A 27,746-nucleotide genomic window follows, 5' to 3' on the forward strand; every position below is an offset into this window, starting at 1 on the left:
GCGGTGATTGTGGGTCAGAGGTTAGAAAAGAAAAAGAAAAGAAAAAGAAAAAAAAGGAGTCGCTTCCCATCTGCTGACCATCAACAGATGCTTACCGAAATTGCAGGATCTATGGACGCGAGGTACTCCTTCAAAAATGACTAAATATACGCAACACTCGATACACTATCATTCGAAATCTTAGATTTCTTTCCTGTTGCCTACATTTGATGGTGGGCATGCCTCACATGGGTCTATTTCCTCGTTATGTTCCGGTCTTCATTCAAACCGTTATTTCATATCATTTCGACGCGATGTCGATACAAACCACGTATAGACTCAGATTCGCCTGATGCAGTTGTCCCGACTTGCGTTCTCTACGGCAACAACATGTAGGCAAGGGCTGTCGTTGGAGGAAACAAAAGGGGGTGGTAAACATCGAGGAACCTTCGATGTTTGGAAGTTGCCTGTGTGTGTGTTGGAGGGAAGAAAAAAAAATCTACACAAGGTTGTAGCACATAAAAAAGTGAGCCAAGGGTCCATTAATCACCGGCAGTGATGGCCTTTGAGTCCATAGCGACCAGGCAAGTCGGCACTCAGTGGGAAACCATTTCTTGACCCACTCGTCGACCGATATACTGAAGGGGAGAAAAAAAAAGTTCATTTTTATACCTTTCTCCCCCCATTTTTTTTTTTTTTTTTTTTGAAAAACCCCTCCTTTTGGGTTCACCCGACATCTCCTTGCGATCGCTGTGAAATACAAAAACGAAAAGAACGGGGCACTTATTCATGCTTACACTGAAGTGACGAAAGCTATCAGCCAAATTCGTGTCAACATCTACTAACGAGTACACGAAAAGGGACAACAAAGAAATGTATGAAAATGTCACGTTAGAATTGCAAGAAAAGGCCATTTTCCCATACTGTGTACGTCTGACGACCTATCGAGAGCGGATTTGCTAGAATAGGGAATGAAAAATTGCATTTCATGTCCACGTAACAGAAGCGACTATAGTTCGGTCTTCTTCTACGTCTACGAACAGAGCACCACCCACTTTGTCCATAGTATCAACTGTCATCTTTCATGATTGTCTGCTTTTTAAGTCTGTTAAAAATAGCATGAGAATGGTTGCACGGTTCCTCGGAAAAGATCGTCGGCGAAGCTAATCATCCACCCGGGCAATCGAAACGAATTCATCTCTCTTCCATGCTGCACAGCCCCCTGTGCGAATGGTTGCTGCTCCTCTGTACGTATATATATACAAGAGCGCAACTACAGAGGAAGGATGTGAGGTGGAGGGGAAGAGAGGATTGCAGCCATAACATGGGAGGAGGGAGATTGTGGGTGAGCTTATTACGAATCGCCGGGCTGGAAAATCGTTATCGGTCTCCACAAATCGCTCAGGGTGCCACCCCTCCCTTGCAACAGCACGCATCACGCAGCACACAAACACATCAACTTTTCCCTTTTCCTTTTTTTTTTTCTTTTTTCTTTTTTCTTTTTTTTTTTTTGTGACTTGACTGCTGTTTCACTAGACACTATCTACACGCCCGATCTCTTTTTTTTCTCTCTCTTTCTCTTTGATTTACTAGATCTTCACAGTGTATCACGAAACTTTTAGTAACACTTCTTTTCCCCTTCGCTTTAAATGGGTGGAACGGAAACAAAAAAAAAAAGGTGTAAACTTTGTTTTTGCAGTGATACATTTTTTTTTGAACTCTTTGTTATATATGGCGAAGGCTTCACGTTTTCAACTTGTTCACGCGGCTCCATCAGCTGTACAAGCCTGGAGTTTTCGTGACTTTCGCTCCTAAGATATTTTCACACAACTCATAGATTAGGCAATTATGGCTGGCGATAAGGTGGGCATTGTTGCTCTAGAGAACTGGACGACGTCTATTGTGTGCAGTCTATTTCAAAGTCTTTCTGATGTCTTTTACCCATTCGTGAAGGTCAAATTGTGTCTTTGGGCAGCGTCTCCTCGATGTGTCTTTTTTTTCCTTCCTTTTATTTTTTTGGCCTCTCATCTTCCCCAATCGATATCAAACCGAAAACTTGCCCAAATCGCGTTTTGCGGTTGCCTTCCTTCGTAGATTGAGTTTTGGAACCCTATTACATACGTGATTTTTCCGCTTCCACATCCCACTCTCATCTTACAGATGGAGCATCACCAATCCAAAAATATCTAATAACAGTTGCCAGGAAAAGACGCATTTGCGTTAACCTTAAAATGATTCGAGGAAAAAAAGTTGGCATTTGATTTCTTATGCTTTTTACCATCTCAGTCCACCTTTAATAAGACATCACACATAGTTTAATTAGAAATCAACTCAGTTGTTTGAACAATGTGACATCTGATTTGACATGATTGGGGACGAAATGGATCGATCTGTGGCCTCATCATATCATGTGCCAAAGAATGCCGTTTAATTTGAAATTGTCACCTAGTTATGCTAATTTCATGTGTCAAAAATACTGCGTATGCATCATAGGGCGCTACCAAAATGCAAGTTACGCATTGCTGTAAATGATCGAACCTTGCGGGCATATTTGTCAATTTGCTCGTCATGGAAGATATTCGTTGAGTGAGTTTGAGGTGGCGATTGCATTAAACCGACCCCACTGCCATAAAAATAATATTAGAATTGTACGCAGAAGATAATCCGTCTAAAGCCTAGCTAACACAAGAACGCAGCCTTGCTTTAAAAAATTGTAAAAAGCTATGAAACGTGTTAAGGACTTTTAGAACTTCGAGTTCACACCTTCCTTTTTGTGTTAGATAAACTTTTTAATGATTTTTTGTTGTTGTGTTTTATTTAGGGTCTTTAAAACAGCAATATATATATACCATATTTATATATCTTAAAACCTCCGTCAAGCTTAAATATCCCACGTTTTTTTTTTTAGTATTTAGCAAATGAGAACAAACAAATTTTCAATGAAAGAAGATTTGCTAATAAAACAGAGCTTATTTCGCGCTGTGTTTTGTTGTGCAATTTCCGACATTTTGTGGTGTGAACGAAAGCAAAAAAAGGTTACATTTTCCCGTCATTTTTCTTTTCAGATTTTTAAAGAGTTTTTTCTTGCTTTTAAACAACGTCTTAGTGTGTAAACTAGTCTCCAAAAAGATGTTGTAAAAAATAAGGTAAAAGGAAAAAAAAAAGGAAAACTACGTAACAATTACACATGAGGGGCTAACATAACATTGAACAATCGTTTGTGATTTCCCGATCTGAAATTCGTAACAGTTGGTGGCATTTTATATGAGAGCACTTGTTCACTGCACTCCAGGGACTATTCCTCTTGTTCATGTTGATTGATCTTTTTCATGTCCCCTCATCTTTCTATCACTGCCGGTTCTGCACCATATAGGGTTGTGGTGGTGGGGGGGCGCGGTGGTAAAGCATTTCTCAGTTTCTCTCCACCCCCTCGAAAACAGGACGATTTGTATGTTACACCATACATATATGTATATACATGGGTGGGTTAACACCCATAAAAAAGTAACGACGCATCACCCGTTCTAAGGGAAATATATACAGTGTTACAAAGGTCATCGCTTTTCCTTCCAAGTACTTTCTAAAAAAAATTATTATTTTCCTTTTTTTTTTTTTGTGTGATTTCTTTTTCTCGTCAGAGTAAGTTTAATTAGTGATTTCAAACGAATGACAAAAACAATGAATGCGACTTGATTGAACAATTTTTGCAAGTCGAATTCAAGCGACTGTTGAACCGCAATCTGGCGCTACTCCTGGATTTCGAAGCGGGTAAAACAGCGATCGCAGCGAAATAAGTATTTTAATTGAAGTTTGGCTAGAAAAACAAATGTGCGCACACCAGCCAATGAAGTTATTTTAATTGCCTGCTACAGATAAATTTGCGATCTTCTTGGTTTAACGTCGTCACCCACGCGCGCGTGCAAAACAAAAACGCAAACAAAAACGGTGATGAGAATAAACGCGGATAGTCGATAAACGTAGCTTATATAAGAAAATCGTTGTTTTGGCAATCAGACATAATATTATCGGTCGATTTATTTCCTGCCAAAATGAGGTTTAGTTCATCAGCGGGACGTAAATAGCAATTTCCCGATAGAAGACACGTTTACAAGCACTGGCTGGCATTGTACAGACATATAGTCTATATCCCTAATGTCAATTTCCTACGGCCGGCCTCTACATCAATAGCGCACAACAAAAGGAAGCAGGAAGTAGAACATGGGGCAATAATGCCGTTTACGTTCACCCTTAGTTTTGGGGCAACGCATTGGCCGTTGTAGACACAATCGTTTCGTTTCCTCATCCGCCGTTCCGCTTGAACTATCGATGACCACCGCGCAGCTAGCGCTCGAAACCAAATCGGAAAACAATCACTCTGCTTTGATGGATGTTGCAAACAGCATCTTGGCGAGGTCAAAACGACAACTATATTACAAAGGTTGTTATGTAAATTTGATCAATCAAAAAAAGTTTTATACGTAGAGGTGGGAAACGGGGCCCTTCTTTCGTTTTGTTGTTCCTAAAAATCTCTCGGTTAAAAGAGAACAAAGTGATAATAAAAGATGGCGTAAGATTATTGGCGAAGGCAGGTACCCAAAAAAGAAAACGAGGAGGTGGAGAAGAAGAAAAAATAAATAAAGAGAAAAAAAAAAGGAAAAAAAGAAGAAGAAGAAAAAAAAGAAGGAAAGTGCTGAGGCTTTGGGATCCGATGGGGCCGAGGGTTTTTCGAGACTCTAAGGAGAGGAGTAAATGAGTTGGTGCGAAGCGTCTCATTATGGGAGGCCATCACCGTCAGCTTTGGTCGGGACCATAAGGACACAATTTATGTTCTTTTTTACACCCTCCGACAAAAAAACCGGTTTCAGGGTTCTCTCCAAAACTTTGCTGCTTCATAAAACATTTTTCATTCTTTTATTTTTAGAACGCAGAAGCAAGAGGAGGAGAAGGTAATACAGCCCAAGTGTTCTTTTGGCCTTTTTTCTTCTTCATTTTCATTTTTAACGCTGTAGGTTACAACTTACAACGCGTTCCGTCCAATTCGTTTAGTTCTCGAGCCGCTTGTTTTTCTTTTCTTTCCCGACTCTTCTTCCCTTTTGTTTTATTTCATTTTGTTTTGTTTTTTTCTTTCTTCTTTTTTTTTGTGTGTGTTTCCTGAGCCCTTTCTTTTAACTTTGTAATATTCTTGTTAAATACTCCTCCCTACAAGTTGATATCTCTCTAGTTGATTTAACACACACACACACACACACACACACACACACACACACACACACACACACGCACACACGGCTGAACTGTAGCCATAATCTGGATTTTCGGTATAAATCACGCGCTCAGCAGACCGACCAACCATCGGTTCAACCCTCAAATGTGAGTGTTAAGATAAGGGGGAGCAAAGTTGGTTAAAAACTGCCAAAAAATCTAATAACAAATTAGCGTTGGCTATATTCGTAAAAAGACGAATATGACATACGCAAATGATGCGAAACGGAAGGCTCGCAGCTGACCCATTTAGGTGCGGACAAATTTTAACTATGAAAAAAAGAAAAAATGAAGTCAAACGTGCTTTTGCCTCATGTAGCTGTCGCTGCTGATGGCCCTAAAATAAAGGTCCTTTTAACGAACATGGCTCGGTCATTTTTGCTGGTGTTGTTGAATCATTTCTTATGGTCGTCGTCAGGTCAAGACTACCAGTTTCATTTCAGGTTTGAAACAAAGATCCCATATCTCACTCTTTACTTCGGGTAAGAGTCGCAACAGCCTGACAGTTGAGTTGTATTTTACAACTCAACGTTTTACTTGGTTGAGTTCGAAAAAAAAGCTTATCCCGCACAAGTCGAACATGGCTTTTGAAAATGCTTCAATTAACAATACTTGCCAGCAACCAATCAGTTGGTACTCGAGCCCACTCTTTATTGCGTTGCGTTCTGTGTTATTTCGAAATGCATAATATCACATAATTTATTTGAAACTATTGTTTGAATGGTTTCGTTATCCGACAGATGAAGTGTCAAGAGTTAAAAAGGAAATACCACAAAAGTGATGAGAAATATTTTCAGGTGTTCGCATCGCCAAGCTATGCCAAATAAAATGAAGGAAACTTCAAAAAATATATACTGTATAACCAATACAGTACATGGTTAACTGCTTTCGAGCGATCATGCGCTTTGGCAATCATGCAAAATCAACAAATCGTTTGATCAACAAACGCAATTACAGTAGTGAAGTTTTTGAATGTTGGTTTTCAGGCTGCTTGTCAGAGTTGTCAGGCACACGACAGCCATTTCATTTCCCTGTATTTCTGTAACTGACTTTTAATTTAGAGCAATTCGTAGTTAGGTCTAGTCGACTATTTATAGGTTGGCCAGTTGGCAGTTCGGCTGAAGATTGATAGAAACGGTTGATGTTAGATATGAAACTACTCAACTCTCAAGTCTTAACTGAAAGTTGATCGAAATAAATCATAGAAAAAAAAAAAAGGAAGAAAAGAATAAATGGGCAAGTTGACTGGAGGAGACCGTTGAACGAATGTAGTGCGAGACTAACCGTTTTGTATATCCATGGTGATTTCAAGTACATTACGCGGTGAAAAGAAGCGAACGTAGAACGTAACTTACTGCAGAGTCTACCCCCATTGGCCGAAGGATGGATCTTGTTGTAATACTTCGGAGGAGGGCTGGATGATGGAGTTTTGGTGGTGACAGATCATGTCACGTCAATGGCTAGTCCTCCTCCCCAGGGGTACCTACCTCATTTCCCCGACTAAATCGAATCGGACGTGGCTAAGATTGCATGAGAGCAGCAACCTATACATGTAGTGGGGATTTGTGTGTGTGTCTGTGTGTCTGTGTGTGTGTATGCGTGTGTGTATATGCCTTTTCTCCCTACAGCACCCTATCTCATCTTCTTCCGCACCGTTCCTGAGAGAGCGCATTCGCTCACCCTCTTCTCCTACCCTACCCGGCTCCCCTCCAGCCTTCACAAGATCCAACAATTTGATTCCACCCAGATAAACAGTGTTCCTGTGTATTTATACAAGAAGAAACAAGAAACAAGGGCTATATCATAGGGTGGTGTAAATGTATTTATAAACAACTATACAGCCTCGATGGATCTATAGCGTAGCTCTATAACTATAGATTGTAGACTTTTGCGACTGGCGTAACAAAAAAAGTACTCGATAAACACAAGACATCAGCATTTGGATATTGTGCGCATCTAGTGCACGTCGAAAGGTGGGAATTTACGGTAACGCCCCCCAAACCGCAACACAAAAACATGTGCTATCGAAAATAGACTATGTAAGTTGGCCGTCAACGATCAGCTGGTAATACATACTGTACTGTATGTATACTGTACAGTATATATATAAATATATATTTTTCTCAGAGCCACTTCTCTTTAAAACCTTGTATATTTTGTCATACACCTGTTTCGTTTGAGAAACATTTAGTTCTTTTCTTCTTCTTTTTTTCGTAAAACGAAACTGGCAACATACAAAGTAGGAGTGTCGCCACCGTAAAGACTAATGGTTCGTGAAGTCCAACGACAGCCGCCCCTGTTTTGACTGTTTTCATTTCTGGTTCGTGAGACGTTTGCCCAGCCGCAGACCAGGTAGGCGGATCAGGAATATGATTCATTTAATGCTCATTTGAGTGCGAGGAGCGCAACCAAAAAGAACGCCTACGCACGAAATTTGTATCAATGGCAACAAAAATCGTCTGCAAGTGCATTTGCAGCAGTTGTGAGTTAAACCTAATATTATCAACAGTATGTCGCCAGAAGGTTGGTCAATCGCAAAGATGAACAGAAGTAAAAAAAAAAAAATCCCCAGATAAAAAAAAACGCATTTATATTGAATCATTCATCGAATATAAAGACCGTCTGTTGCGCAATACTGACCGAACAAGTAGCAAAAAAAAACCTATTCCAATTTGGAGGGGAACACAAAAACTGGCAAATGTGTTTAAGACTCTACAATAGGGTCGCACTTGTTGACAAGTGTTTGAAATCACGCCAGTTGATGGCCATCGTTATAGTTTGTTCACTCGACACGTAGCAGAAGGCCCGTCGAAAAAGAGAAAGGGGGAAAAGATCGAAAGAGGAGAGTCTATACCGCAACTCGGAAAAAAAAGAAAAGAAAAATGAAAAGGAAGAAAGAAAAAAGTCGGCAGCGCGAGTAAAAGTCTGGCCCAAAGGCGAAACCCCCCGTCGAGTCGGCAAAATGAAAACATTTGTCGCATGGCTCGCGCTTCTCCAACTGACGGGCCAAATAAACGGAGTCGGGGTGCGTTCGACATCCAGTGACAGACCCCCCAAAAGTATTGTTTGGCTCCGGTAGACAACAGGGACACATTCGCTTGCATCCACCCCTCACCCTCTCACCCCTCACGGTCCCTAACTCTTTTAGAAGCATGCAGTCGAACGCCCTTACTATATAGATCTGTTAGTTGGTCTTCAGCACCTTCTAGCCAATTGGGTTTGTTAATTCGGCAACGAGGAACCCTTTTTTTTTTGCTTTCGGCCGGAACTTTGTCAGGATGCGCGTTCCACGCACGAGTATAGCTGGCAAAGTACGTAGTCTATATACCGTATGTCAACTTTTATGCGTGAAAAAAAAGAGGGCTCGATAAGGCCCCTTTTCGGAATAGCCAACAACCCCTCACTTTCCACCCTCTTTCCTTCTGTCCTTTCCACTGTTGCCTATCTTCCTCTTGGGTAATGCGTTTCTTTCGAGAACCCTTTGTTCCACCGACAAGCCCGATATCTTCAAGTCCCATCTATCAACGTTTTTGGTCGCGCGCGCTTAAATCTTTTTTTTTCTTTTTTTTTTTTTTTTGTTCTCTCTTTTTTTTTCTTTCCTATACACTCAGCAATCCTCCCCAATGCATTTCCCGGACAGACTGCTGGAACTATCCCCTTCTCTTCTACCACCACCCTATACTAAACCCCCAAGCTGCCCCCGCAGTGTAGAAAGAAGTTTTTGTGTTATGGAGGGTCTACCGATCGTGAAATGATATGCAAATGAAAAAAGACAAAAAAAAAATAACAAAAAACAAAAAAAAAAAAAGAGAAAAGAGAAAAAAAAAAGAAAAGGGAAAGAAAACAACATTCAGGATGCAGTCTAGAGAACACACACGCACACGCTGTTTATGTATTGATCAGTTGAGGCAGACTTTCAGAGGAGTTGGTCTCCATTGCCAGCGTCTCGCACGTCATCCAGTTCTACTTAAATCAAAAGAAACTGGAACGCAAAGAAGAAAACAAGAGAAAAAATGCTTAAAGGAATAAATGCTGGTTTTTCGATGTAAACGCATGTGTGGGACGGACCTAATTTCTGATTTGCGTGTTTCATTAGAACGCAATGTGATGATACACAGTAGCTTTTGAATAGTACGATTTACTGCAGTTTCTTACTTGCCTGTTTCGTTTCATTCCATTACTCGAATACAGAGGCAAAACAAATCCCTTCTTAAATGGCATGAGCAAATGATTCACGAGTCACAAGCGTTCATCTTGTTGATCGCTACATTCATTGACTATAGAACGGGAAACTGTTACTCTTGCTGGTGTTTGCGTTGTTAAAAGCGAAGCCTAAAAATATCTCCGTCGTTAACTCCCAGTCTCGAAATAAAACGATGAGCAAAGTAGTGGATCGTTGGTGGTGCGCTTCTTTAACATTTGCAGCTCAGCTTTTACGCGACGGGGTCAGTTGATTCTTTATGACCCTTAATTGGCCACAAAACGAGTACCTTTTCATCTTCCCATCTTGTTGTTGTTGTATACGTTGCTTTGCCTTTTTAAAGGGGAGGTAAAGCAGCAGCCATAGGAAGTATGTGCCTTCGTGGTGAGGCAGTCACGTCCCATTAATTAGGTCAGGTGCCACCAGCCCTATAGTCTTGACTGTATAAATGAAAGACGTACACGTACATCCCGTTTGGCTTTTCTCATCCCCATTTCCTCGCCTCTATTTTGATCTTGTCCTTCTTAATGTACTAGTGTACATATACTCACAACAGACAGGTATTTTTATTCTTATTCTTGTTTTGTTTTATTTTTTTGTTTTTTTGTTTTGTTTTTTGGTTAAAGGGTCTGCATAGTAGGCCATCACCAAAATAGTACCCTTTAATTCACCGTGGCTTTTAGTTCCCCCCTCCTTCGCTCTAACTATTCAGTTCTACTCCACAAATCTTCGTGTAATATCCCGCCTCCTTCCTCCCGTCCATAGAAGCCATCTGCGTTCCAGTGCAAGGGATGGAATTTCGTTGTTTTTTAAATGGCCGAGAAAAGACGAGCGGAATGAGAGGGGAAATCATATATGGAAGACAACGAGAAGAAAAAAAAAGATAGAACAAGAAAAAAAAAAGAACCAACAAGATGGGAGATGGTTATACACGACTCGATGGTGGCGGCGAAAATGAACCTTCATTACCGTTTACTAAGCTATCTTCTGTGGGATTACTTTTTGGTTTTTGTGTGGTGGTATGATAGTTGGGACGAGTTGGGGAGGAGGAGGAGGCGGGCATCCAAGCGGCACGCAGGTGTGAATACGCCGGTCTTGCACGCAACCTTCTTTTTGGCGTGACAACCCAACGGCCAGGAGGCTGAACCTCAAAGAAAGGGGAGGAGCCACGCATATTTCTTGCGCAAGCCGAGTCGCTGACTACCAAAGGAGTTGCGCCTTCTTCAAATCGGAGTTCATTTTTTTTCTCAATATATAAATACATTTTAGATGTGTCTATGTGTGTGTTAAAAAAGACTGTCGACATACAGTTTTTTCACGTGTTTTTGTTGGTCCACTATAAAAAAAAAACGAAACATGAAATGAAATGATGTACAATAAACGCGAAGATACTCAAGACGTCAGACGACTAAACGAACTATTTATTTGTTTCCTTTCTCTGACAATTCTGTATATACTTTTCTATATGTACAGTAATATCGACGGCCAGCCGGGTTTCTACTTCCTTTTTTTTTTCTTGTTTTGTGTTCTTTTGTTTTCAGGGGGCTCAACCGCACGACATTTGACACCAAATAAAGAGACGGAGGGATTGAGAGAGAGGGGGGGGGGAGGGAGAGGGAGGAATAGAGCAAAAACTGGTGGGGACAAGAACCGTGCGATAGGAAGAGGTATAATGTTTAAAGGAGAGAGATTGACGACTGGTAGGTCAATCTGCATTTCCAAATGTGTCCCGTCAGATTGATCGGCACCCTGTCATGCGCCGAACGTGTCACGACAGCTTGAATCGACCCAATCACGCGTTGCGTTCGTCGAGAAAACAGGGGAGGGAGTTGCAGTTTATCCACCGAAGTTTGGGTTTTTTGTTTTACTGTATACGTGTGTGGGTTTAGCACAGGAGACATCGTACTTGTACATAACAAACGCTTATCAGCGCCAAGAAAGAATTATTTTTTAAAAAACCCAAAGAGCGAAAAAAAATTGAAAATTAAAAAAATTAATTAAATAATCCAATGTTGAAAATAGTAGAAACGAAGACAGAAGAGAAACAACTGATATCAACCAACTAAACTTACAGAAACTTAACCACGACCCTTCTTCTTTTATGCCTTTATTCCTTTACTCTGTACGCTATTCAAAAAGATCAGTTTCAGTAGTGAAGACACGCCAACTGAAACAGACGCTGCCAACAGGTCAAAAATAACAACGAAGAAAAAAAAAGAAGAAAAAAAAGTAGGGACAGGAAAAAAAAAAAACAACACACACCTACAATATGTAATTCGTTCAACGGTTTCTTTTTTGTCGTGCGGCTTGGTTGGATAGCTCTCGAGATGCCCTTCAACGAGTGCAGCAGCAGCGCTCACTTTTTTGCTCAAAAAAACTGGCTCACTCAAGACTTGGGCTTCTACCCATGACAATACATCGTAAAGTTGGATCCAAATGAGGAAGAAGGGGGGCTACACTTGACGCTAATGATTGCGCAATGCAATGTTGCTGTAATCACACGCATCTATAACATTGTATAGCATGGCCTAGAAAAAAGACAAAAGAATTTTTTCCACTCTCTTGTTTTATCTTATTTTTTTTTCTGCTCCTCTCTGTGTGCGCTGTTGCACGCAGCGTGTCATCGAAAGTCGACACGGTTTCTCTTCTACTTCTTGATTCCTACACGAACGCCTTCACGCCCACAAATGAACTGACTAAAGTCACCAGACGAGGCCTTCGTTCATTTGCTGATGCTCCGCAAAGTTACCCGAACCTAAGAACATGGACAGAACGGAAAAAAATACGAATTAATAAATTGTCATTTGAATTACGTTGTTTTGTTTTTGTTATTGAACTGCTCGCAAACGGCCTGTGTTATTGCCGATTTAAGAAATCTCAATAAGGACTGGCTTTCAGCATGAAAAAGAATATTATAATTACCTCCAGGCATGAAGTCTGGACTTGAGCGCTGCGAGATCAGGTCGTTCGGAGTCAGATACTGAGATGGGTCGCCCATTTGTCCGAATTCACCTCCACCCATTCCCGAGGATGGATCCATACCCATTCCTATTACAAAATAACAGATAATAACAATTTAGAAAAGGACAAATTTGTCAACAATCATTCGCGGTTTCAATTACGTCATTCAAACAAGACCGTCCTATCTAAAGACGTAAACTTGCGACTGTATCCAATTTCAACCCCTTTGTCAGTTTGAAAGCGAAGCTAATCGTTAATCATGTCACCTTCACAGCTTATCATTAGTTTTAGTTCAACAAGCTTAGATTTGCGAACTGATGTCCGCCCTGTTTTGTCGAACAAAAGTCCAAGTGCTTTTCACTGCAGCCAGGCAGTGATGTTAAACTAGTAGCCGCTAAACAAGGCGATCGTTGTGCGTTAGGCGTTAGACGTCATATTTTTGCGTGTGCTCGTATATGGCAAGAGGCATGATTGGTTTGATTGACAAACGACGTTATAGATTTGAACAGGCTTTGATGGACGTGTGTTTTCTATGTCGTTTTGAAGCAACAAGATTTGCGTTGTAACAAAGAGAGGCCTATAGACTGCCGGTTGTTCATAGGCCTTCGCCATAGAGAGTGCTTCACTCTAGACGGAATAGACATCGAGTTAGCTGTGCATACAGTTACACACCAACCGCACACGATGAATAGAAGACACTATTGCACTCCTAGGCGAACTACATAGTACATATAAAGTTGCCGCATGTCGCTCGCTCTCTCTATAGTTGTGTCAACCATAGCGCACATCGCCTTCTCTCTGTACAGACCTTGGGTGCTGCATCGCTGCATCTGTCACCGATTCAAAGCGGCCGAAGCCGGTTAGAAAAGTCAACAGCTTGAACTGTGCAGTCAACTCAATACACCAACCCGAGGGAAACTTTTTTTTTTTTTTTTTTATTTTATAGGTATATATTTTTTTTTTATTCACCATTTGTCCTCCCCCTTTTTCTGATGTTGAGCAACCAAAGCTTATATTTCCCTCCTCTTTTTTTTTGTCTCCCTACCTCCCTCTCTTATAGAAGTCTATGATGTTGCACGTATCGAAAGAAAGAGGGAACTTAATCCCTCTTGTGCCAAACGTATATATATATATCCAGGACCAACAAGCGAAAGAGGGAAAGCTATAGGCTCTGGCTTGCAAGTATAAAAGCTATCGGTACCGTCCGCCCAACAGTCTCCTTTTGATCTGGCCTGCTGTCTGTTATCTCTGACGGACAGGCGGACGAGAGCCGTGCGCCAGCACACCAACCGGCTTTACTCTTCGCTATCATCCTCCCCTGTCTCAGCTATCCACAGCATAGTGAGCCCAACAGAACTCGGCCGGATATTCGGGAATGTTTTTAAATCTTTTTTGGAAATCCTATTATTTCTGCTAGACCAGAATCGCACTCGCCTATACAGCTATATCTATGGTGGCCGGGGCTATTCAGTTATCCAGCTCCGTAGAATCGACATTTTTTTTCTTTTCTTTTTCTTTTCTTTTCCATTTTTTTTTTCTTTGACAAAGAAAGCAAATAACTTGTCTTTGGCTTATAGGGATGCTAACGTGTGTTCGTTTGGCCTACGCCTCAGTATGTAGTCTTATATCAACTGTGTAGTTGCATCTGTAGCCAGATCTATTAAGCTTACGAAAAGAGTTGCGCACGAGGTGAATTTTTTTTTTATCAGTACTGGCGATTAATGTGGAAATTAAATAGTTGATTATTTTTCAACCCCTGGCATGCACCATTTTTAAATATTCCTTTAAGGAATAATAAGATGCCGGCTAGCCTTTTTTCTTCTGGTTCCGATAAGTTTATTCTACGAGCCTATTTCGAGTCTGAACTACTAAAATAAATATTTTTTACCTTTCCGATAAATTGGCGTATATTTATGTTATTTATGAACTTGGTTCGATAGATGAAAATGCATTTCTGTGTCGATGAATGTTGTTTTTATTCAGGTTCGGCACGGTGTTAGAGGTCGGTGTTGGTTATGAATGTCCCATCATTTCTCCTATAACTACCCAGAGGTCTCAATGAGCTCGCAGCCGATTAAGCCTCCCTCTATGTAACATCAAATGGTGGGATTGGACCAATGTTTGTATACTGTTTATCCTGCACACACGCCGCGTCCGCTGACCGTCCGTTCACCGAGCAATTTTTGCATTTTATTTACCCAAATCGATCGCACGGGACGTGCTACTCCCTCGACGACTTGCGAACGGAACGACGGCAGCAAGGGCTCGCGACTGCCCTTCACAACCAACTATTTGCTATTGGTACTCGTTTCCCAACATATCGGATTACTGCACACAAACTATGAATTGCTGTCTGCCGAAAAATGCAGTCGACGACGCTGTTCTGCTTATTTAACATTTCTGGATTGTAGGCCAAACTGTGGCCAATCTACCGACGCAGCCAAAAGTTGTTCACAGTTCCCTAGACGATGACAGAGACAATGGCTAACACTAACAAATATCGTTACGCTTGAATTTTTTTTTTACCTACTCTTTCTTTCATTTTATTTCCTTATTTTTTTTTTAGGTTTGATTGAAGAAACTAGGGGTCCTAGCAGAATACGGGTTGTCAATCACAAGTTCACAACAGTTGAAACGTGTCAAAACTATTTCGCAACAAAGAAAAGAAGCCTACAAGACTGTGTACATGTTCGTCAATCTCCGGAGACATGAAAGCAGAGGAGTATTCGTTCAACAGACCACCAAACACGATCAAGTGTCTTATGCGCTCGACTTGGGCCACGACTTGACAGATCGAATTTCAGGTTCGATGAACATGCACGCCTCATCGAACGCAACGAAAAAAAAAAAAAACTAAAAAATACTTCATCTGCTCCGGTAATTTTGGTGATACGGGTCCGAAAATGTTTAGAAAAATCTGCCCTGATGAGTGAAACTCCGAGTCAAGTTTCAAAAAGAAATTCCAAAGAGATCTGCGACCAAGTCGAAAGAGCGCAGAGGATTGAGCTCTTGTTAGGATGTTTCTTTCAAGCAACAACATGTAATCGGAATAAAATCATTCTTTGATTTCTTTGTAAATGTCTTTACCTATCGAGGATTTTACTTCATGCTCCTTGTCCTTGGTAATAAATTGAAATTAAGGAAAGCGTTGCCCTACAATTTGATATGGTCATCTGACGTTTTTGTGGATTTGTTTGTCTTTGACATTTCCCGCATTCTGTACCCACTGTGAACAGCTAGGCGTGGCTATTCCCATGTCAATTGCTTCTTCGGGTTTTATTTTGGACACCATTTGAATGCGGGAACGCGGTCTGAGTCCAGCAAAAGGAGGGGATGGAGCAGTCCAGTCCGCAAGCAACTCTTATAGAACTCGAAAGAAGTTGACTAGACTTACCAGGTCCGCCGCCAAAAGGCGCGTTTCCAGCTGGCCCTTGAGCTCCTGCACCGGGGGGTGCTCCAGGTACTCCTTGCGCGGATGAAGGGGGCGGGGGAGGAGGCGGATGAGGTCCACCAAAGAAGTCACCAAATGGAGGGTTGGGATGATGTTGCAGTGGATGAGGCGGTCCGTGCGAATGCAGGCCAAAATGTGGATGAGGGCCTCCAGGTGCTCCGCCATAAGCGAAATCCGCAGCGTATTTGGGATCGAAGTAAGGGTTGAATCCACCAACGACGCCAGAGCCGTCGTCCATACCCGGGCTTACCGGGAAACCTCGTAGCTTGCGTGAAGCTCCAAAGTACGGCCTCAGACCCATGGAAGTCAACTGCTTCAATCGGCGTTCCTTGGAGCGCTTGTTCTGGAACCACACCTACACAACCGCACAAAACCAAATGTTGACAGAATGAAACTAATCCAATAGAGGGTCGTACAGCTGAATGCCTTTGACAGAAACAACACGCTTCAAAGTCTGTAGCTAAGTTGTATGCTCTATGTCTTTGATGCACTGTTCGTAAATCTACGTTAAAATCCAGAATACACAATGGTAGGCTTCATCTTTCCTAGATACTATTATGTTTGAAATTCTTGTCAAAACAAAGATGTCGCTGGTTGTGCATTTCATCAGCGAAACAAAACAAAACAAAAAAAAAAGCTAAAAAAAAGAAGTAGATCTTAGTGGCTATTCGCACGATATTTGTTTTCTGATCACTTGAAAGATGCTAAATTGTTCTCGGCTCGGACCAACATAAGGAAGGCCTGCTTTTACAAAAGGCAGTTGAACACGCAAACGAAGACGATACTGACCTGGATGACTCGCATAGGTAAGCCCGTCTCCTTGGCCAGCTGCTCTCGAATGTGCCTCGTCGGTTTCGGCGTCTGAGAGAATGCATTCTTGAGGATCTCCAGCTGTTTGGCTTTGATGGTGGTACGGGGACCACGTCGTTTGGATCCAGCACCGCCTTCGTCCGGAGATTTGGATTCGGACGGGTTGTCACTGCGGCTCTCGCCTTCTCCATCCCCATCAACCGAGCCTACGCAAGATTCATCAAAGACGCATACATTTATTAAACCATTTTTCATTCTTCGTTGTTTTTTCTTCTATAGTCGACTGTGGTCGACATCACCGTACTTCAAGAAACGAATCGAAAGAACAAAAGAGAAAAAGAAAAAACCAAAGAAAAAAAAAAAAAAAAAAAAGAGAAACGAAATGAAAAAGAAAGAAAGGAAAAGGGAGGCAGAAGCCAGTGCGTACCTTCGGAATCGTTGCCATCCTTGTCGTCGATGGTGGTAGAGGGTGTAGAAGGCCGCTGAGGTTTGATGACAATGCCATCGGAGGATGGAGGTGGCGGTATGATTAGGCCCTGCGTGATGGGAGTCAGCGGTCGGTTCGGAGAGGGCATGGTTAAGCTGCTGGCCCCACTGCTGCTCAGTGCACTAACAGGACAATGATGGTTGTGATTGTTGTTGTTGGCTTCCTTCTCGATAGAGAGCGAGATGGAGAGAGTCTCGTCGTCGTCGTCATCCGATGCCGAATTCAGCAGCAGCTCTGTATTCATGCAAATCCAAAAGGAAATCCATTCGTCAGTCATTTTATACGATGCAGCGTCTACTCTGCCAGTAACAGCCTTGCATGTCAAGCAACTTGACGACAAAAGGATCGATAGAGTCGCGCCCAACATTCGGGCTTTTCTTCATAGTTCATCGTCACAACGTAAACAATATGAGCCTGTAAGAATTCCGTTAAATCCGCGTCTGGAGTCAACGTCTCCACGCTAGACCGCCCTAGACATCCTTTACGTATCGTCATTTCCTTAGCGTACCATCATCTACAACAAACTCGACAATAAGAAACGGTACAAAGTCAGTCGCAATATTGAACCAACTGCCCAACATGATGCGATTCGGAGAACTTGAGCCGTTGGATGCGGGTCACCCAAACGAAAATGCCTGAAATCCGTCATCCACAACACTTGCTCCTCATGGCTATTTAAATTTCTTGTGTGTGGTGAGCCAAGCAAAGAAATGCGTTTTTCACATGGGGCGCACCATAGCGTGCGCATTGTGTCAGAATGGAATCATGCGTCTAGCCCAGTTTGGCCTGCCGGCGAAAACTAGCCAAGACTAACATTTATTTTTATATACAGTTTTACGGTATATAAACGTATATGTATACGAATGTAGTACTGTCCGTCCATCCACTGTATATGATGAATCCACAACACAACAAAAGAAGGGGGGGAAAAAACCATTGTCAGAAGAAGAAAAGAAAAACAAGAGAAGGGGGGAGGGGAGGAAGAAGTTGTCGGCAAGGGGAGGGCAGTAAAGGGAGGAGAGCAGGAGAACAAGAAGAGAAGGAGGGAAAAGGGGAGGGTTAAAGTTCACAATGATGGACGCATGTCAGCCCAGCAGGAGGTCACTGTTGAAGTCCTGTTGTCGGCACACGGTCCTCTTTTTATTCCATTTTATTTCCCTTCTTTTTTTTTCTTCCAACCCATCCTCTGTCTTGTCTCAAGATGAAAAGAAGAGAGCAAGAAAATGAAAAGAAATCAACTTTACATCGCGGCTATGTTTCAGACATTTCGAAAGAGACCCTGATTTTTTTTTCGCTTGAACAACACGTCAACACGGTCCCATGGACCGACGAGTGGCTTACATGATTTCAACGACTTCGATGTCAAGACATCAAAACGCGCAACCGTAGTATTACAGAGATCACCATAGGTTTGTTGTTGTTGTTGTTTTACAGAGGCCTAGAGACGAGTTTTCTCTTTTACAGACTATGAATGTCTGCTCGTGTGCGCCTCGACATAGTCCTCACATCGTCGCATGTCCTTGTAACTCGAAGCGCTATCCTTACAAACCGATAAGTGATCACAGTGTATAGCTGTTGTGTCCTAACAGTGGTTTTGCTGTTATCCGAACAGCAGGTAGTCATAACTACCTCACCCTTATAGGCTCCCATCTTTTTGACAGAAGTAACATCCGTTCCGCATGTTTTACATCGTGTTCACGTCTATGAAAGTGTGGCCGTTTTTTAAGTCTATTGCCTGGTCGTGGTGCATCCGCCCTCAGCGGCCTTCCTTCTTCATTTGCATCCAAGAATGCAACCTCCTTCGCTTCTCTTCCCCTTTTTTCTTTCTTTGACTAAAACAAAACAAAGCCCAACAAAAGCAAACAAGATTCATTGCTATTTTCAGTGTGTTTCAGAAAAAAGAACAAAAGACGATAATTTGAGAGTTCTACAAGGCACCCTGGTTTGTGTGGGAGTACTATGTCGACTGCCGGCTGTACATGTAGGCAAACATGGCAGTGTAAGTTCTCATTTGGAGATTCGTTGTAGCGAAGCAATAGTTAAGAGGCGACGGCTCCCGCGCTGTCGGCCTCCTCTCCCCCCTCAATTTCAATTTTTTTCCACATTTTCTTCTCGAGTTTTTCAACAGAATTTGTCAATAATTATAAGCTTCACACTATTTGCATATGCTGCTGCGCTTGCATAGACTACGATGGCTATAGGCTTTATTATTGATGCTTTTTCCGATAGAGAATTCACTCCCTACACGTGGGTCCTCAGGAAAACTGTTCATTTCGTAGTCTAACTCGTTTTATTAGGCCTGTCCAAGTGTGTCACGCCAAAGTATCGAGAATTCGTCCGTATTCGGTTGACTGAACTGCTGATGGACCACACAGCACCCAAAAAACCTTCTGGTAGGAGAGAGCTGTTTGTCAAGACCTAATTTCCCCAATCTCCCTCACCCTAAAGTAGGCTTATGACTATTTCATGAAGTGGGACCGCAAGCCATTTATTTATCCATGCAGATACAGCTCATTGTGCACACCGCCCGCCAGTTTTCATGGTGCGTTTCCTATGCACACCACAGAACTATAGATGTATTGTATGTATACAGAGATAGACTCAATCTTTTGTCTGATTCTTGTGGCCTTATTTTCGGTGAATGTACGCGTTGATCTAGGGAGGAACCAGTGACAGAACCACCGAGGGTTGATGGCTGTCGATATAGAGAGAGAGATGGAGAATAACGAGCAAATGTTATAAGGCGAGTGTGAGTGGCGTACTGTGAGCGCGTACAATGGGTACAAAAAAAAAGAGAAAAAAAAAAGAGGGTTGGTCGCCTATACTCAAAGGTCAGAGGTCGCCATGCTAAAATATTCAGCCACGTGCCAAAGGGCGTTGGAGGGGCTGGTGGACGGGGGGTGCATTGTGAACAACTATGCTTTACAGGTCCTGTGTATATGTGTTCCCTCCCCAAAGTTGCTATCCTGTACGACAGCTAGTGCTCTTCAATGCGATTGTGTTCGAATTCTAAATAGAAGAAACCGATTTGGGCGTTGCTTATGTGGCTAACCTCCTCCCTCCCCACTGGCTTCGATAACATAGTCGATTACATCTAGGTGACTCGATCGAACTATATGTGGCGCTACTGAAAGGAATACGACAAATTCAGCAAGCAAAACAAAACAAAAAAAAATAAAAATACAAAAAAAAATACAGTACAAACAAAAAACAACAAACGAAATGTGTGATTGCAGTGAAGGCCCTACAATCTAACGAATTTTTCATTCTTCACGTCATAACGGACTCCAGAGCTGAATTATTCGAATTTGAATGTGAGGAAGCAAATCGACAACTTTTTAATACGAGGCTTTTGGGTGAATGACATGAAATTTTTCTATAAGTGGGATTACGACTAGGACTCTACGATGTCGAAAATAGTCAAATTTCTCAAGGTACGCTGGCAATTGTTTATTCAAATGGATGGCGGAGGCAGCAGCTGGAACGAAGCTGTGTTATGAACCCGAGCGATGATGATGCCTACGGTAGAGACGCGGTTGGAAATGGCAGCACAATGGGAGACCAAAGGCAAAAAACCAAAAAGGTAGGAATGGGGGGGGGGGAGGTGGAAGACGGAGAACGGACTCGTATACCGAAATATAGGCAATAGCATAACAATAGAAAAAGAAAGGGCCATCAAAAAGAAAACCCGTGGTCTCTGCTCTGTTCTCTGCCTGTCTCTTCGATCAGTCCTTCCCTTAAGGAAGATGATCGCCGCATGTTGTCACGGCACGAAACACCGTTGACCTCCGACCTGCAGCCACTTGTCGCCCAGCATGCATAGACAAGAGCTACCCGCCGGCTTGCTGCTGTTGGCTGCTCCGTTTGGCTTCTACACTATCAGTTTTACGGTTGAACTATACACTTATGATGTAACCATATTTAAACACACATTTGATGCAACTCGATTTAGCTGCTGTTCGTTCAAACTATAGCAGCATAGGCCGACTTTCAAAATGTTCCGTGTAACATTAAACTTCTCGTATGAACTTACGAAGCCTACGACTTGCAGTGGCAAACTAAAATCAGTGAAGTGAAGTAGAATAACAAGAGTGATGTTCACTTGAACATATAACTTGTTTTTCGAAGGCAATGCATTCGTTATATAAAGTTCAATCATCGAGGTTAAATGCTTCACGGCAAAAATGAAATAGGCGGTACAGTCTATAAGTTAGTCACTAACTACAAAATAAAACTATAGTAAATAGAAACCGGCTAGTTGGCTAGCTATGCTGTGATGAACAATGCATCAAAGACAAAAGCCTGCCCTGACGCCCCGTCAACCGCCATCCGTCCTCTGGTATTTGGTTCGGTTTTAGTTTTACCCTTTTTAGTTGTCTACCGTAACACATATGGTGGATTCCGCCCATCGTCCGGTTAACATGTTTGGCCATTGCTTCTGTTTGCCGATTTTTGTCACTGGTGGCATTCGACACGAAAGAATTTGACACGGCGAATGAGAAATCTCAAAGGAAATGCGTAGGGTCAACGGAAATGCGAGTGTGTTATTCGACATATTTTATACTCAATTTTTTTTATTTTACTTTATTTGTCGATATAAAACTCCTCTTCACTATGGCTCTGCCGTGGTCAGTCAGAAAAGGGTTTTCGTGAGTCCTGCCTCGCATTCTTACGATGTCGTCTTATACTTTGCTGTTACATATAAATGCTGTATCCATATCATTTTTCTTCCTATTCTTTGTGTTGCCCCCACCCCACTATTCCTGAATAACACGTAAAAAGGCTCGAAAATAGGGGGATTTTTTTCCTGTCTGCTGTTGGCTGGTGAGTTGAAATTAAAAGTAAGTTCAGTCGCATAAGGAGATGAAAGTTTTTGGGCTTTTATTTTTTCGCCTCTTGGCCTCAACTCTGTTTCTCCTTCACTTTTGTCTAGGACTCTAAAAGACAGAGAGAGAAAGAGAGAAAGAAAAAATCATCGCTTGTAGATTCCCGCTTCTTCTTCGAGCTGTTTTCCAAGGTGGAGAGCAACGGGTGGTCTTAGCTGGCCGTGGCCACTTTGCCAGTCGCAGTCGGCGGTCTTATACGAGTCCTGTACGAACCGTCGGTACACAACAGAACCCGGGCTCGGCTCTCCCCGGTCAATGTTTGACCCCTCTCCGTGGCCCCGTCAGCAGCAGCCAACCGCCGACCAAGCCAGACTCATGATGTACAGTCTTACCCGCCAAAGAATACCAACTTTGACCTTCTTCTTCTTTTTCTTCTTCTTCTTCTTTTTTTCTTTTGTTTTCTGTTTTTTCCCCTTGATTTCTTTTTGTCTTTTTTTCTCCCCTTGTTCTTCTTCGAGAAGAAAGTTATCATCAGCATAGTTTCTCCTCTACAGCCAAGAAAACTTATCATCAAAACAAGCGAATCGTTTTGAATCCTGTCGTTCATCATCGTCGACAATTCATGTATATATGGTAGGAGCTTTTTTTTAAAGAAAAAAAAACCCCAAAATATACAAGTTCCCACACAGGGGGTTGCGGGAGCAAGGACGTCTAGTGAGCATTCGGAGAAAACTCGACACCTTCAGATGGTGCATCTCAACTTGAAAACTGCCTCCCATTGACACGCTATCCATCTTTTTCTGTTTTGCCCCAAACGCTATATTCATAAGTGTAACTGGTTATCCGTTTTTTCTTTCCTGTTTTTATAGAGAAAGCGAATCGGTCCTGAAATAAATCAGCAGCGATTTCTCTCATTGTCGACATCACTGTGTAGTGTTCTGTATCGATACAACGTTGCGTCATAGCTATATAACGGACGGCCGTACAAAGTCACACAAGCGTTTCATTGATTTTACTTCTGCGAGATGATTGCCGGTGGCTTTCGCTGGGAAAGCTAGCTCTATTTTAATTATTTAAAGTTTTATTGCTGATTTAACTAAAGTATAGAATTACACGCTACATAATTACGTTCAAGAAGAACCATCGACTAGTCATAACAATGGTTAAGAAAATATAGCTGAATCTAGACTGCATTTCGTCACATCAGGCTTGTCTCCTATTGAGTTGGATAGAATTTGTAAGACTGAGACACGGCTCTTGTTTGCACCAAGAAGTGAAAGGTGACACAAGCTTTAAACTGTTCTTCAAAATCTTCAAAAGGTGTACAGCCTATTGAAAAGTTCTAGATCGCACAGGTCGATAAAGGTGAAAGAAACACGGCCAATAAAAGATAATGCCAATGAAAAGGAAAACAAGGGAAAAATGTTAGATGCTATAGAGTATTCGATAACATAAAAGCAGACTCACTGTCGGCACGTGAAGCCTTTAAAATAGTAACAAACAAGATCCGCCCAACCGCTGGCCTCACTGCAACGGTACCATTACTCGGCATCTTTCAAACACGGCCCCTTTGGTTTTCGTTATTATTCATCGTCACAATACGCACTTTCTTTTTTTTCTTCGCCTGTTCCCATTCACTTCTAGCATCACAATATACGTTAAGTATGTAAACTATGCCTCGAGAAATAGCGCTGCATAGCTACTTTCGATTTTTCGAGACAGACGACAAAGTTCTCTTTCCTAATGTTGACGTGTCTAGAAGTGGTCCTTGTTTGATGGGATAGGTAGCACTTGAGGGATGTGTTTAAACATATGCATCTACATATTGTTTTGCTTTAAGGTTTTTTAGCTGTTTAAATGATTGATCCCGTGAGTTTCAATGTTTATACATATTCGCTAACTTCGTTGCAGTTTGGAAACCACAACATAGGTAGCACGTCAAAATTGAGAAGAAAAGCTAATATCTATCCTTAAACGAATCACTTTGCTCTCAATCGTGGTAGCCATAAATGGGAGATGCTAACTGTGAAAAATATTCGAATGTGAAGAGGACCAGAAACCCAATGTGTTCGACTATTATGAAATAGTTTTCCACGCTTTGCCGTGATAACTTGGCACAAGCCATTTTTTTCGTAATATGAATTTTAAACAAAATATCACAAGAATGAATTTCAGTAAAAAAAAAAGGGAAGATTAAAAAAAATATCAAAGAAAAATAAGAAAATACAAGATAAAAGAAGGAAGAAGAAAAAGAAAAGGAAAGAAGAGGGCCAGAAGTATGTTGCAGCTTCAGCATTAGAGGGCTTCCCGAAAAGCGCAGCGGGTCGCCTTTGTAATGGGCAGACTTTTTGCTATGTAACATATATATGCTCTGATGGTGGATAGAATAACCTTTGTTGCGTTAAACCTTCTTCACCATGATGCTTGGGCATTTTTTTTTTCAAATATAAAAATAATTCCGTTTACGCAACCTACAGGACAACGTAAGTTTATTGTGTGTTTATGAAAGAATCCCGAACTAATTGAGGTAGACTTATTCATATTAAGCCGCGCCCAAATGTGAAATACTGTATTTGTATAATGATGTTAAATTTATGTGTAGAGTTTCTAGCTCATTCGATCTCGGGCTACGCTCGCTAAAGCTTTGGTGGCAGTGCTTTTCCCCTTTTATTTGGCACGAAGGAAAAGTCGGTTAAACATTTAGATAATTATTAAAATAGTGCTCTTAAGTTTCTGTATGGTAATCTTTGTTGTAAATACTAGCGAAAAAACTTGTTTTCTCGTTAAAGACGCCACAGGGAAAGAAACGAAATAAGAGGAGTAAGAAAACAAAAAAACACAAAAAAAAAACAAATCAAAAGTCAAACCAAGGAGAACGTAGAAAACCACTTCTTCAAAAAGGAACATGAAAGCTTTGCTCAAGTTCGGTAAACTATACAGAAGCAGGTGTTGCAAACGAACTACAGAGCCCTGAACGCAATTAAAGTTAAACCCGTCATTTCTTTTCCGAACGAGGGGAAGGGAGGGAACTCACTAGATGGCGTGCAATCGTGTGAATAATAGCAGCTTGTCAACAGCAGAAAAGGTTCAAAATAGGGAATTAGAATCGATCTTACCGGAGATAAACAGAATTATAGGGTGAGACTAAAATAAAAAGGGCTTGCTCTCTGCCTTTTAGCCACTTTGCTTCTTCGTCCTCTCGCTTTCCGAGCCGCTGACTCTATATGCGACGTATAACCACAAATCGCCACAAATGTACCGAATAATGAACGTACATTTTGGCTCACAAGATATCTAGTCGACATCACTCAAGGTCGATGCATAGCAAACAAATAGACCACTTGTGTCAATCGACATACAGGGGAAACGAAAGTGCCAGGTCTACCAGCAGTCGGAGCCATGTATTTGGAAACTGACTCACTCGCTGCATGCAGCCAAAAACTAGACCAATTCAACAGTATAGCTCGTCAATGGGCAAATATACGTAGCACAAGCTCCAGGATTAAATCAATGAAGGGTCGCCCAAAACAAATTTGTTTCTTTTTAATTAGGTTAGCTTAATTTATTTAGTTCCTTACCGGGGGCAGATTTTCCGCGAATGAAGTCCTCCTTGCAGAGGAATCGAGCATCGTCAAGAAGATAAAGTTCCTCTCCGGTAGATAGCTGTCGCCGACATAGAGCGCACGTGAAGCACCGTAGGTGGTAAACTTTATCGCGGGCCTTTCGCACCAAATCCGTCGGTGACAGTCCCTGGCCGCAACCACCACATTTTGTACCGTATCTCCTAAGAATTTACAAACACAACAGGTAAGTTTTCGCACCGCAATTGCTTATAACCACATCAATTACATCTCCAAAATAACACAAAAACTAAGTAAAGAAAACCACGGCGTGATATTTTATAGCTGGGTGATGTACTTTGTTGCATCGTGTCTTTTCCGCGTCGTCGGTTAGGACAATTTTTTTAATGCGCCCTTTAATTGGTTTCTCCAAAACGAAATTCTTATTTGAACGTGCAAATGTATAACACCTATGTTGGTTACTAATAAAAGATTCAAAATGAAATCATATTTCGTGTTCCAGCATCCTTGTAGTTCACCTTCTTCCGAATACTTGCAGGCCTAAAAAGAGCCTATTTATGAATTATTCCCGGCATACAGTTTAGAAAGCGAAAAAAGAATAGCTAGTTGACACAGCTTAATGATTTTGTTGACTATTGCAATCACTGAGAATCAGAGATATGTGACCACAGGAGGCACAGCTGATAATTGACTTTTACAATAACAGAGCTGTAATTTCTGAACGCCTTTTGTTTGCATTCCCCATACATTCGCGAAAACAGCAATCCATTCATCAACAAAAGGAAGATATATGCGAGTGCAAGACTAGCAACCATGTCAGAGGAAAAGGTCATTTAACGTGGCGATTAATGAGACGTGACGTTCCAGGACCTAGTGGTCGGATCTCATTACGCATCTCGCCATGGGGATACAAAGTAAGAGGAGTCAAGTTACACGGCCAACTTGCTTGTTTCTCTCAGTCTTCTTATATGGTATTTGTCCATAGAAAATGCTAGCCGGGTGGGTGACAATCGGGCATTTCGGTCGTAAGTTATGAATTTATTTATTCTCATTGGTCTTTATCTCGTACTCCTCTCCACCCCTCCCCCCCCCAGGTTAAAATATTTTCTTCAGATCCCAATCTCCCCTTTCGCAATATTATTTTTAACTAGTGACATTTATCTGTTTGCGAGCAATGTGTTCTAGATAAAATTTTACAGTTGACGGACGCAATTGCTTTGCGTGTAATAATCTGTTCTTCGTGTCACGGTAACTCTATAGTTGAAACTTATTTCGTAAGAAAACGCTTAAGCTCTTGTTTAAATCAAATAGTTCTTTTTTAGGGAAAATCGGCGGGAAAAGTTTTAAAAGTATACCCTGTGGAAAAACTTGAGCATAGGCTAACTATTTATGCCATTTAATATAGCGGTGAACGGCCATCGCTAGAGCATACCTGAAGAAGTCGGTCCTGCAATAGAGTTTTCCGTCTCTGGAGAAGCAGCGCTCGGCAAGAATATTACGACAATCAGCACATCGAACACACTCGGCGTGCCACGTACGATCTAAAACAGTTAGAAGAAACTTGTCCAAAATGGCTCGATCACAGCCGGCACACGTCATGATCATTTTCGAATGTTTTCGGATTTTCCTGCCTACACCAATAATAGCGGGAGTATAATCACGCGATATTTGCTGCACGGTTGAAATTTTCTGATGGTCTCAAAAGCTCGTGGCACCACCAATTCCGAAAATTCGGCAAAATTTTTCGCCCTGCCCCTTCTGCACTGTTACACTTCTTTTATTTTTTCAGTCTCTCACAAAGTTTTATTTTCAAACAAAAGCAGCGGGCACTAGCAGAAGTAGCAATACTAACGAAACCGAGCGCAAGTATTGTCTAACCGCATGCACTGGTCGAGACCGTTGTCGATTGACTACAGTCTACCACCGTACAGTGTTGCTACCCTTGATACTCTTCGACATAAGCGCCGCCTTCTTTCCATTTTGGGCACGCCTCTCCTTGGTTGAAACGAAGAGATATACACAGCGATGGTCGAAGAGTAGGCGGAGCTGTGGTCATTCTTCGTCAAAGACAACCATTCAGGCGAACGAAAGAATATCATTGGTTAACAACTAGGGAAGGCGTAGGCGTCATACTTCTTCCTTCCAAGTCGTTCTGCGTAACGGTGTCTTACCCCCACGAGCCGTATCC

At 41.8% G+C, this 27,746-nt stretch overlaps 1 protein-coding gene across 1 annotated transcript; it reads right to left on the minus strand.

Annotated features, from left to right (window-relative positions):
• Positions 1–10,896: 10,896 nt before the first annotated feature.
• LOC130701719 (LIM/homeobox protein Lhx5-like) lies at positions 10,897–27,464 on the minus strand. The gene is made up of 7 exons (XM_057523644.2): positions 26,991–27,464; positions 25,556–25,761; positions 17,092–17,385; positions 16,644–16,870; positions 15,798–16,209; positions 12,365–12,490; positions 10,897–12,197 (listed from the first exon to the last, which is right to left on the minus strand). Exons 1-7 carry the CDS (start codon positions 27,161–27,163, stop codon positions 12,145–12,147), a joined length of 1,491 nt encoding a protein of 496 aa, XP_057379627.1. The 5' UTR covers positions 27,164–27,464; the 3' UTR covers positions 10,897–12,144.
• Between the last annotated feature and the right edge of the window lie 282 nt (positions 27,465–27,746).

The sequence above is a fragment of the Daphnia carinata genome, chromosome 2, assembly GCF_022539665.2.
Source record: "Daphnia carinata strain CSIRO-1 chromosome 2, CSIRO_AGI_Dcar_HiC_V3, whole genome shotgun sequence".
In the NCBI taxonomy this organism is placed as follows: Eukaryota; Metazoa; Arthropoda; class Branchiopoda; order Diplostraca; family Daphniidae; genus Daphnia; species Daphnia carinata.

Bases quoted from the DNA above. Each gene is read 5' to 3' on its own strand.
- LOC130701719 (XM_057523644.2), bottom strand. From the start codon at position 27,163: ATGATCATGACGTGTGCCGGCTGTGATCGAGCCATTTTGGACAAGTTT. The intron at 17,386-25,555 runs GTAAGGAACTAA...GCATGAATACAG, and splicing joins TCGCGGAAAATCTGCCCCCG to AGCTGCTGCTGAATTCGGCA. The intron at 12,491-15,797 runs GTAAGTCTAGTC...ATTTTGTAATAG, and splicing joins GCCTTTTGGCGGCGGACCTG to GAATGGGTATGGATCCATCC.